The sequence below is a fragment of the Oncorhynchus gorbuscha genome, linkage group LG13, assembly GCF_021184085.1.
Source record: "Oncorhynchus gorbuscha isolate QuinsamMale2020 ecotype Even-year linkage group LG13, OgorEven_v1.0, whole genome shotgun sequence".
NCBI lineage: Eukaryota > Metazoa > Chordata > Actinopteri > Salmoniformes > Salmonidae > Oncorhynchus > Oncorhynchus gorbuscha.
This window is the reverse complement of record NC_060185.1, coordinates 41,406,848-41,419,870: the sequence shown is the minus strand read 5'-3', so window position 1 is coordinate 41,419,870 and position 13,023 is coordinate 41,406,848. Positions and strand designations below refer to the sequence as shown.

The following is a 13,023-nucleotide window of genomic DNA, read 5'->3' as shown; positions in this document are numbered from 1 at the left end:
CAACTTTCACCTTTCCCGTGTGCTTAAATTATACATTATTATATCATCTCTAAGACTGTGATTTTTCAGAAAGATTAATACAGAATAATGTAACACACGAGTACATATACAATAATAATGATCTAGGCTTTAAGCAGAACCACAGAGGAAAGTCGAAGAGCGAGTGGGTCACATTCATAATTAAAATACCAAAAAACAAAGAAACATCCAGGACTAATAGATACATGATGTTGAATCTAAAACACATATAGGTTCATCTTAATTTTAGTTTAAACATCTCAAGGTATAGTAATGTAGGAGTGTAAAAAATAGCCCATGCAATTTCTCGTAAGATAAGCGTTTGTTTTTTTAACCGGACAATTGAATTAACCATAAAAGCATTCACAGTAAGATTCAATGACATAAGAAGAAAACGCCCATTATTAGCCTAGTCCTTTTGTAACAAGTGAGCAGCGCATCATCGTAGCTGTAGCCTACTTGGAGCGGGATTTTACGCGTGCATATTTGGTAACACTTTGGCCAACCGTGCGCGCAGTGCTCTTATAAAACATTTGAAGAGCTCCATGCTCAACAGACCGTGCGGAGGTATTCTGATATCAGCACAGTAGACGTAGCGCATTGGCTCACTCAGGGATATTGTGGATATTATACTACTCCGTGGAGCATCCGTTTGGGGAGCATGACAACCGGAGCCATTCGGGACGCAGCGGATCGGGAGAAGCCCGCTCTCAGTCAAGCAGGTAGGCTATACTGCGAATTAGTGTAAACTACTGTACTTGAATTAGGCCGACGATTTAGATTTTTTTTTTTTTTTTTTACCATATTACGCTTTGTAAATTATGACAGCAACAATTAAATAGCTTTGTTTAAAGGATTTCGTTTTGGTGAAGGAAAATGCAAGTGATTTTTGTCTGCGTACATGAAAACTATGTAAGTTATATGCTTATTTTAAAACATTATGTGTGCAGAATTTTGACCTAGTTTATAATCCCCAAAGCAGCTTTGCCTAATCATTAATCAAATAAAGAAAATATGACATCTATTTGCAGGTTTTACCTTTCATTTTTAAAGATTTACATTGTTGTAATTTGAGACCTGCCAATAGAAAGAAGACTTACTGACGTGTAACTCAAGTATTGATTTCGTTAGGAGATTTTTACATGCACTGATCGCAAATTAGAATTCAGCCTATTGTGGTTATTATACTGGCTAATTATCCATTTGCAGACTTGGTAGAGCTGTTTTACAGATGTGGAGTTAATCTCTGTCTGAGAGTTTTGAATATGTATTATCTACACTGCCTTTTCAGTGTGACAGTAAGAACAATAAATTAGGCCTAATATATTTTAAATGTTATTATTACCATCATATTAATAATCTATATTATTTTGAAAATTGTAAATCATGGACTGGACCATATCTGCTCCCTCCCTGTGCTAGATTCTCCGTAAAACATAACTTTTTATTTTGTTTTTATCATAAATGGTCCCATCCAACATTTCCATGTGGGGCCCAAATGGGTTACTGAACGGCTTTTCCTCAGGCCCCATGAGTAAAACCCAACAGGGACCCAAAACGTTTTTTCCTCAGGATCCTGGTTGGCCCCACACGTGGGTATGAAGCCCAAAATGAGCCCACATAAAACCCAACATGGCAATCACATGTGGGGCCAACGTGGATACTGAGGACAAATCTTAGTGGGCCCCTTCTGGTTATAGTGGACCCCAAGTGTTAACCCTTCTTTAACTCACCTGGACTAAGTATCCATTGTACAGTGAAATGGTATTGTGACTGATTATGCATCTGTGGGTTCAGAACTGATGAAGAGGAGGAACAGGATGGCGATATGGCTGGTACTGGGCATGCTCTGTCTGTCCCTGGTCCTGGTCATTCTGGGGATCTACACCACCACTCGCACAGAGAGCCTCAGCATCACCGGATACACCTCTGGAGTCATTGTAAGTACATCTTCATCATTATCATCATCATCATCATACTTATGTTCATCTGCCATTTTGTTGAAAATTACTCACTATACATATAAATGAACTATTAATAACAACAAACACATTTTCACAAATGTTCTCTCTTTTTGTCATAAAAAAACAACACAGACCTTAAGAAAATAAAGAAGTTGCAATGCCAAGAAGGCAGGTCTCCAGAAATTATTGACGGATGGGGAAACTGTGGTTTGTGAGTCGTTGTCCTCAAAACAAGATGTCTTCCAAATTATGACAATTAAAGTCTCATAAATGTCGTGAGAACAAACCCTGATCTTAAAGCACATGACAGACAAACAACATATATTTCAGCTGTTATTTGCATCACAGCCAGTAAATATTTCCAGTAGATTTGATATAAAGACAGATAATGTCCAAGTGTATAATCTTGTTTAACCCAGAACTAAAGTTTTGTATAATTGGTCAGCTGCTCGATTAAGTTGTGGGTCCATATGTGTTAAGAGATTGGATCAAGAGATGCTAGAACGAGACGCTCCACCTTCTCTCTTTGCAAGTTACGGCCCCGAATGTCCCCTTCCCTTCGGAAATTCAAAATATGCTAACAACTGCGAAATTGCCATTTGTCCAAATAACCAGTGACGAAAAACCCAAACACCAGAACTACTGCTACTCGTTATCCCACACAGCCCATTCCTTTCTGAGAGTTCTACGGCACCACAGCCATGTTGTTAACAGGTGCATTTTCTATTATGTCCATGTTTTAAACCTTGGCATTTCTTCAGCTGGATCACCGCAACTCAATTCTGATTTGTGGGTACATTAGTGATTCAACTGCACAGTTCATTGACACTTCCAATTCTGTAGTAGTAGTAGTCCACCAGGGGATAATCTTTGCGTAACAATAACATCAGTGAACGGAGTTGTTATTTATCTCTTGACTTTGCATGGCTTTTAATAGTGCATAAAGTTCTCTACAATAAGAGCCAATCGCTGGCATCTCTCTAACAGTGGCTGTTCTATTTGATCTCTGCAGTTGGCGTTTGGATCCTTCCTGGGTGTTCTTGGACTCTGCCTGGAGGAAAACCGAAAACAGCTGGTACCTTTCTACTACTTCTCACTCATTTGTCACATTTGTACTATCCTACCTCCTGAATGGTCTCTCTCTCTTCCTCTGCTTATCCCATAATGTTCTTGCCTGATCCATCTCTCTCTTTCATCCTCTTGGTTATAATTGCATCATGCACAGCAGAGATTGATTTGGGTAACTGCGGGCTGTGTGCAGGCTTTTTTTCCCATCCCAACACTATAACACCTGACTTAGCGGATAGTGGACCATTTGTTATGAATTAATGCGCCGTGTTTACAGGGCTAATGACCAAATGAGTTGTTTTAAAAGAGATTACTTGGAGTTGAGTTTTGGTTTCAAAGTATTTCCATAATGCATCTTTCAGTTAATTGTCTTTTTTAAATCTGTCATAGAGAGTGGGGAGGATTAAGAATATCGAGTGGTGTGGTATCCAAGCCACAGCCACAACCTCTGTTTTGTGTAAAAGCCAGAAATATGGTCTGGCCTGTAAAATATAAAAGGAAAAACCGTAAAACTCATTGGATAATAGTCTTGAAAGATCTATTTCTATAAATATTTAAATCATTGCAGCCAGCTGTTATTTGAAGTGAAACATATACATATAAACATATAATCGCTGCAACCAAAAACACTGTTTATAAGGTAGAATTCAGGGTTGAGCATTCCAATCTTTTACACACCAATCAATATAATACAAAATTAAAGAACCTGATCTTCAACCAGCTCAAGTCAACAGACTCAGCACGGCCAACTCTGCCTTTCCAGTCCAAACCACATCCTATGGTACTCTGTTCGGTTGGGTTGACTCTCCACCTCACACAGCAGGACTAGTCATTAACAAGTTAGAGAAGATGGACAGAGTAGTGTGTGTGTGTGTGTGTGTGTGTGTGTGTGTGTGTGTGTGTGTGTGTGTGTGTGTGTGTGTGTGTGTGTGTGTGTGTGTGTGTGTGTGTGTGTGTGTGTGTGTGTGTGTGTGTGTGTGTGTGTGTGTGTGTGTGTGTGTGTGTGTGTGTGTGTGTGTGTGTGTGTGTGTGTGTGTGTGTGTGTGCATGCATGTATAGTGGATAAGGATATTGATTGATGTGTATGTGTGGGGCTTCTCCATACCATCTCATTTTATCCAGCAGAGGAAAACATTGTGAAAAAGGAGAGAGATACTGAGTGTATAAACAGAAAGCAACTTGTTAGGTCGAGGTAAGACAGGGAGATTGAGAGAGTGAGGGGACCCCAGCATAGAGGAGTAAATGTGCCTGGCTTGGAAAGGATGTCAATACCTGCAGTGCACACACACACACACACACACACACACACACACACACACACACACACACACACACACACACACACACACACACACACACACACACACACACACACACACACACACACACACACACACACACACACACACACACACACACAAACAATAGTTAATTAATGATTCTTTAAAATTATTCCAGATGGGTATTTGTTAGCTGTTGTTCTGTTATCAATACATTTTACCACAGTTTTCTTGGAATTTAGAAAAACTGTAAACTTTAGTGAGCTTGTAATATGAAGTAAAGCAGTCTGCTGCTAATTATTCTCACCTGCTCATTTCTGTGTCTTGTTACGGTTCTTGGAATCTTATAAGAAATACAAATTAAAATCATAATAAATGTTAAAGAAGCGTTTTTAATGATACTTCAATGTAGGTAAACAGAGATGGGGTGGTGGGGGGGGGATAGGGTGAGATAGAGAGTGTGGTCTGTCAGTTATTACTACACTGAACAAAAATATAATTGCAACATGTGAGGTGTTGGTCCTATGTTTCATGAGCTGAAATAAAAGATCTCAGAAATGTTCCATAATCACCAAAAACAACAACACCATGCCACAGATGTCTCAAGTTTTGAGGGAGCGTGCAATTGGCATGATGACTCCAGGAATATCCACCAGAGCTGTTGCCAGAGAATTTAATGTCAATTTCTCTACCAGAAGTTGCCTCCAACGTCGTTTTATAGAATTTGTCAGTTCGTCCAACTAGCCTCACAACCGCAGACCACGTGTATGTTGTTGTGTGGACGAGCAGTTAGCCGATGTCAGCTTTGTGAACAGAGTGCCCCATGGTGGTGGGGTTATGGTATGGGCAGGAATAAGCTACCGACAACAAACACAATTGCATTTTATCGATGGCAATTTGAATGCACAGAAATACCGTGACAAGATCCTGAGGCCCATTGTGAGGCCCATTTAAAAACAAAAGCTATCTATGGCCAACAGATGCTTAGCTGTATTCCCATTAATGTGAAATCCATAGATTAAGACCTAATGAATTAATTTCAGTAAAATCAATGACATTTTTCCATGTTGCGTTTATATTTTTGTTCAGTATAACAGGCAACTGTTATTTTGTCTAATTCTAATCATGTCTGTAGTCATGTCCAAGATAGACACATCCAGCTATCTGTTAAACTGATATTTTCATATACTCGACATTACCTCAGTGGCTGTCACGGACTAGCTTATTGGCCAGAATGGCTACCAGGGCTCCAGTCCTGCCCGACCACCCTGGTTTAGTTTAGGCTACTTACTTACAGACTTAGGCTCATCTCCCATCAGAGATCACAGACCATTGACGAGGTGCAGAGGTTAGCCCATGGCTAAATATTTCTGCTACGAGTGGTCTCTGAGGCTAGGGTAGTGTTTATTAGGGCAGGGGTTCTCAAACTTTTGGGACTGGAGACACCTATTGTCATAGCAAATTAAATAGGAACCCCTTCATAATCAGAACACAACTCAAGTGAGATAAAGAAAATAGGAGTTTTACGATGAATTTGGCCGTGCATGGCCGGACTAACCAAGTTTCGGGCCCTGGGAAGGAACATTTTAAAGGTCCGCCTCTTGGAATTGCAGTTTTCAAGCTAATTTCCTGCAATTTTACAAATGAGGCAGAGAGAAAACTTTACCAGGTGTATTTTAAAAATGTATTTTTCACAAATATCCCAGTGTGTCTCCCAGGTCCATGTTGCCCAGTGTTAATACCATAAATGATAGATTCATAATATTACATTGTATTTTATTACACCCTTTAAACTTATTCCACTGATCCCTTGGCCAAAATCATTTAATCGGTTTCTGTTAGTAATATTCAGTAACAAAAGAGGGGGAAAAAACAACATTTTATACATATACACACTAAGTGTACAAAACATGAGGAACACCTGCTCTTTCAATTACATAGAGTGAACATGTGAATCCTGGTGAAAGTTATGAGCTCTTATACATGTCACCTGTCAAATCCACTTCCGTCAGTGTAGATGAAGGGGAGGAGACAAGTTAGAGAAAGATTTGTATGCCTTGATACAATTGAGATATGGATTGTGTGCCATTCAGAGAGGGAAAGGTTAAGACAAAAGATTGAAGTGCCTTTGAACGGGGTATGGTAGTAGGTGCCTTTGAACGGGGTATAGTAGTAGGGGCCTTTGAACGGGGTATGGTAGTAGGTGCCTTTGAACGGGGTATGGTAGTAGGGGCCTTTGAACGGGGTATGGTAGTAGGGGCCTTTGAACGGGGTATGGTAGTAGGGGCCTTTGAACGGGGTATGGTAGTAGGGGCCTTTGAACGGGGTATGGTAGTAGGGGCCTTTGAACGGGGTATGGTAGTAGGGGCCTTTGAACGGGGTATGGTAGTAGGGGCCTTTGAACGGGGTATGGTGGTAGGGACCTTTAAACGGGGTATGGAAGTAGGGGCCTTTGAACAGGGTATGGTAGTAGGTGCCAGGCGCACCGGTTTGAGTTTGTCAAGAACTGCAACGCAACTGGGTTTTTCATGTTCAACTGTTTCCTGTGTGTATCAAAAATGTTCCACAGACATTGTATATCCCTTTGTGCATGGTGAAGTTATTCATTTCACTTTGGATGGTGTATCAATACACCCAGTCACTGAAAAGATATAGGCGTCCTTCCTAACTCAGTTGCCAGGTCAATGGTGACTTTAAAATAGTTACAGAGTTTAATGGCTGTGATAGGAGAAAACTGAGGATGGATCAACAGCATTGTAGTTACTCCACAATACTAACCTAATTGATAGAGTGAAAAGAAGGAAGCCTTGTACAGAATAAAAAGTATTCCCAAACTGAGTAAGTCACTAACGTAATACTGCAAAAAATGTGGCAAAACAATTCACATTTTGTCTTGAATACAAAGTGTTATGTTTGGGGCAAATCCAATACAACATGATACTGAGTACCAATTTCCATATTTTCAAACATAGTGGTGGCTGCATCATGTTATGGGCATTGTTCCCTCTAAGCTACGCATGTGTGCAGGTGTGCAGCTCCCCCAGGACTGCCGTGCAAAATAAATATCAGCCTGCGCAGAGAAGCATGAGATTGAACTTCACTCAGCTTTCTAGTTTCCCCCTTTAGTTAACATTATCAACGTGCCCCTCTACTGTGCGAATGGTGAACGAAATGAACGCAATATTAGCCGCTTTCAATGCAACATACTGAAACAAAGCAAACTATGCAAGAGATTCTTGTGTAGGCAGAACGCATTGGAGTAGGATTCAATTGCATTGACAGGCACGACTCAGGCCCATACTCTACACAGACCAGTGCGCCATAACCAATCAGAGCTGCAGAATCCCTATATGCAAATACACCATTGCCATATATGAATCTGTGTCAGTCACTTTGAACTGGTCTATGTTTACAGCATGACTAGATGCATGTAGCCAGCCAGGTGTGTACATTTGTTCATATTCTTTGCTAGTAAGTGAGTTATTAGCCAAGTTATAGCAAATTTCTAGTCAGTAATGGGGGAGTGGTTGCTTCCTACAAGAATACAATATGTGTGCTTTTCTAGACATCTTTGAACAGCAAGTCAGGTCAAGAGCTTTTTTTTTTCTTTCTAAAAATCTAATCAAATCCTATTTTATTTGTCACTTGCGCCGAATACAACAGGTGTAGACCTTACAGTGAAATGCTTACTTACAAGCCCTTAACCAACAATGCAGTTAATAACAAATAATTCAAGCGGGGCTATATACAGGGGTACCGGTAGAGAGTCAATGTGCGGGGGCACCAGTGTCGAGGTAATATGTACATGTAGGTAGAGTTATTAAAGTGACAATGCATAGATAATAACAGAGGGGGGGGGACTAAGGGTCCTTAGTCTAGATAGCCATTTGATGAGCTATTCAGAAGTTATAAGACTTGGGGGTAGAGGCTGTTTAGAAGCCTCTTGGACCTAGACTTGGCGCTCCAGTGCTGCTTGCCGTGCGGTAGCAGAGAGAACAGTCTATGACTAGGGTGGCTGGAGTCTTTGACAATTCTTAGGACCTTCCTTTGACACCGCCTGGTATAGAGGTCCTGGATGGCAGGAAGCTTGGCCCCGGTGATGTGCTGGGCCGTTCGCACTACCCTCTGTAGTGCTTTGCAGTCAGAGGCCGAGCAGTTGCCATTACCAGGCAGTGATGCAACCCGTCAGGATGCTCTCGATGGTGCAGCTGTAAAATCTTTTGAAAATCTGAGGACCCAAGCCAAATCTTTTCAGTCTCCTGAGGGGGAATAGGTTTTGTCGTGCCCTCCTCACGACTGTCTTGGTGTGCTTGGACAATCTTAGTTTGTTGGTGATGTGGACACCAAGGAACTTGAAGCTCTCAACCTGCTCCACTGTAGCCCCGTCGATGAGAATGGGGGCGTGCTCGGTCCTACTTTTCCTGTAGTCCACAATCATCTCCTTTGTCTTGATCACGTTGAGGCAGAGGTTGTTGTACTTGCACTACACAGTCAGGTCTCTGACCTCCTTATAGGCTGTCACATCGTTGTCAGTGATCAGGCCTACCACTGATCATCAGCAAACTTAATGACGATGCTCTGAGGGGCCCTCGTGTTGAGGAAAAGTGTGGAGGATGTGTTGTTACCTACCCTTACCACCTGGGGTGGCCCATCAGGAAGTCCAGTATCCATTTGCAGAGGGAGGTGTTTAGTCCCAGGTTCCTTAGCTTTGAGGGCACTATGGTGTTGAATGCTGAGCTGTAGTCAATGAACAGCATTCTCGCATAGGTGTTAATTTTGGTCCAGGTGTGAAAGAGCAGTGTGGAGTGCAATAAAGATGGCATCATCTGTGGATCTGTTGGTGCGGTATGTAAATTGGAGTGGGTCTAGGGTTTCTGGGATGATGGCATTGATATGAGCCATGACCAACCTTTCAAAGCATTTCATTGTTACAGATGTGAGTGCTACGGGTCGGTAGTCATTTAGGCAGGTTACCTTAGTGTTCTTGGGCACAGGGACTATGGTGGTCTGTTTGAAACATGTTGGTATTACAGACTCAGACAGGGAGAGGTTGAAAATGTCAGTGAAGACACTTGCCAGTTAGTCAGTGCATGCTCGGAGTACCTGTCCTGGTAATCCATCTGGACCTGAGGCCTTGTGAATGTTGACCTGTATAAAGGTCTTCCTCACATCGGTTGCGGAGAATGTGATGACACAGTTGTCCGTAATAGCTGATGCACCCATGCATGTTTCAGTGTTACTTGCTTCGAGGCGAGCATAGAAGTTATTTAGCTCGTCTGGTAGGCTTGTCTCACTGGGCAGCTCTCGGCTATGCTTTCCGTTGTAGTCTGTAATAGGCAGTGTTGTACACTGCTCAAAAAAAATAAAGGGAACACTTAAACAACACAATGTAACTCCAAGTCAATCACACTTCTGTGAAATCAAACTGTCCACTTAGGAAGCAACACTGATTGACAATACATTTCACATGCTATTGTGCAAATGGAATAGACAACAGGTGGAAATTATAGGCAATTAGCAAGACACCCCCAATAAAGGAGTGGTTCTGGAGGTGGTGACCACAGACCACTTCTCAGTTCCTATGCTTCCTGGCTGATGTTTTGGTCACTTTTGAATGCTGGCGGTGCTTTCACTCTAGTGATAGCATGAGACGGAGTCTACAACCCACACAAGTGGTTCAGGTAGTGCAGGTCATCCAGGATGGGACATCAATGCGAGCTGTGGCAAGAAGGTTTGCTGTGTCTGTCAGCGTAGTGTCCAGAGCATGGAGGCGCTACCAGGAGACAGGCTAGTACACCAGAAGACGTGGAGGAGGCCGTAGGAGGGCAACAACCCAGCAGCAGGACCGCTACCTCTGCCTTTGTACAAGGAGGAGCAGGAGGAGCACTGCCAGAGCCCTGCAAAATGACCTCCAGCAGGCCACAAATGTGCATGTGTCTGCTCAAATGGTCAGAAACAGACTACATGAGAGTGGTATGAGGGCCCAACGTCCACAGGTGGGGGTTGTGCATACAGCCCAACACCGTGCAGGACGGTTTGCATTTGCCAGAGAACACCAAGATTGGCAAATTCGCCACTGGCGCCCTGTGCTCTTCACAGATGAAAGCAGGTTCACACTGAGCACATGTGACAGACGTGACAGAGTCTGGAGACGCCGTGGAGAACGTTCTGCTGCCTGCAACATCCTCCAGCATGACCGGTTTGGCGGTGGGTCAGTCATGGTGTGTGGTGGCATTTCTTTGGGGGGGCCGCACAGCCCTCCGTGTCCTCGCCAGAGGTAGCCTGACTGCCATTAGATACCGAGATGAGATCTTCAGACCCCTTGTGAGACCATATGCTGGTGCGGTTGGCCCTGGGTTCCTCCTACTGCAAGACAATGCTAGACCTCATGTGGCTGGAGTGTGTCAGAAGTTCCTGCAAGAGGAAGGCATTGATGCTATGGACTGGCCCGCCCGTTCCCCAGACCTGAATTCAACTGAGCACATCTGGGACATCATGTCTCGCTCCATCCACCAACGCCACGCTGCACCACAGACTGTCCAGGATTTGGCTGATGCTTTATTCCAGGTCTGGGAGGCGATCCCTCAGGATACCATCCGCCACCTCATCAGGAGCATGCCCAGGCATTGTAGGGAGGTCATACAGGCACGTGGAGGACACACACTACTGAGCCTCATTTTGACATGTTTTAAAGACATTACATCAAAGTTGGATCAGTGTGGTTTTCCCCTTTAATTTTGAGTGTGACTCCAAATCCAGACCTCCATGGGTTGATAAATTTGATTTCCATTGATAATTTTTGTGTGATTTTGTTGTCAGCACATTTAACTATGTAAAGAAAAAAGTATTTAATAAGAATATTTCATTCATTCAGAATTAGGATGTGTTATTTTAGTGTTCCCTTCATTTTTTTGAGCAGTGTATTTTGAGACAGGCTTGAATAAGCTAAGTAGCATCATTTGTCTTATTCTCTGTAGTAATGGTATGGGAATAATAATGCATTTCATTTTTGTAAAGTGTTTTTTTGCCTCAAACAATAACATTTTCAGTCACCATCCTGTCTGAAGGACAAGTGGATAGACAGGTTAATATATATTGTTTTCAAAAGTCTCATGGAATGAAGGCCTACATTGAACACTACTCATTGTCTGCTACATTAGGCTGAATGATAGAACAGCTGTTAAAATGTTATGGGATGCATTTTCTCCATTTGATAGGCCTTCATTATGATCAAATAGCCACATTTGCCTACTTGGCCACTGTTATAACTGTAACTTAAAGTGGGTACAGCCTCAGTGTTCACAGTAAATGCACGGCAGAAGTTTCACAACATTTTCAAAACGTTCACGTTTGCGCTCGGCAGACCTGAAGTTTGCTCAGTGCCCACATTTTTTTTTTGAGGGAACATTGGTTATAGGTATGTTTGTAATCGTTAAGGATGTGAGTTTTTCCAGGATATTTTTTATTTATTGGAATGGAGATAAGCACAGGCAAAATACTAGAGGGAAACCTGGTTTAGTCTGCTTTCAACCCAGACACTGGGAGATACCTTTCAGCAGGACAAAATTGTTTGTCTAGCAATGATCAACAACCAATTTGACAGAGCTTGAATAATGTTGAAAATAATAATGGGCAAATAGTGCACAATCCAGCCGTGGAAAGCTCTTAGAGACTTACCCAGAAAGACTCACATCAGTAATTGCTGTTAAAGGTGCTTCTACAAAGTATTAGATATTTCTGTATTTTATTTTCAATACATTTGCAAATTTATAAAAACATGTTTTTGCTTTGTCATTATGGGGTATTATGTGTAGATGGGTGATTTATTTATTTATTTAATCCATTTTGAATTCAGTCTGTAACGCAACAAAATATGTAATAAGTCAAGGGGTATGAATACTTTCTGAAGGCAAGTCAATGTACTGTAGTTCCTTCCAATCTCAGGCAGTTTTCTTCAATTTGCTGCCTACCCACTGGGCACAAATATAATTTCAACGTCTAGTTTTGATTTATATTTGGTTGAGATGTCAATTAACGTGATTGCAAAGTAATTTCCCCCCCACCATGTCATTCAATTTTTAAAAAATATGAAACTCCCTGACGTTGATGACTTTTTGCAATCAAATCAGTTTTCCACATTGATCCAACTTCATCAGATGGATTTTTTTTAAATGACATGGAAACAACATTGATGCAACCAGTTTTTGCAGAGTGGGTAATGAACACATCCCAGACCAAGCTTCCCGTAGGTCCACAATCTGTTTATTTTTGTCTGCTGGCAGCCACAGCTCCCTTTCTCTATCTTCTCTATCTTCTCTCTCTCTCTCTCTCTCTCTCTCTTTCTCTCTCTCTCTTTCTCTCTCTCTCTCTCTCTCTCTCTCTCTCTCTCTCTCTCTCTCTCTCTCTCTCTCTCTCTCTCTCTCTCTCTCTCTCTCTTTCTCTTTCTCTCTCTCTTTCTCTCTTTCTCTCTTTCTCTATCTTCTCTCTCTCTTTCTTTCTCTCTCTCTCTCTCTCTCTTTTCTCTCTCTCTCTCTCTCTCTCTCTCTTTCTCTCTTTCTCTCTCTCTCTCTTTCTCTCTCTCTCTCTTTCTCTCTCTCTCTCTTTCTCTCTCTCTTTCTCTCTCTTTCTCGCTCTCTCTCTCTGTCTCAGTGGGGATATTGTGTTAACACTGGGTGACATTTTGTTGAATCTAC

General features: G+C 42.1%; 1 protein-coding gene across 1 annotated transcript in view; it reads left to right on the top strand.

The window, feature by feature from the left end:
- Positions 1–477: 477 nt before the first annotated feature.
- The window catches only part of LOC123992890 (transmembrane protein 255B-like), a 29,446-nt gene continuing 16,900 nt past the window's right edge, over positions 478–13,023 (top strand). The window contains exons 1-3 of the mRNA XM_046294504.1: positions 478–740; positions 1,816–1,958; positions 2,995–3,057. Coding sequence (XP_046150460.1) covers positions 680–740; positions 1,816–1,958; positions 2,995–3,057 — 267 coding nt within the window. The 5' untranslated portion in view covers positions 478–679. The remainder of the gene's footprint in view (positions 741–1,815; positions 1,959–2,994; positions 3,058–13,023) is intronic.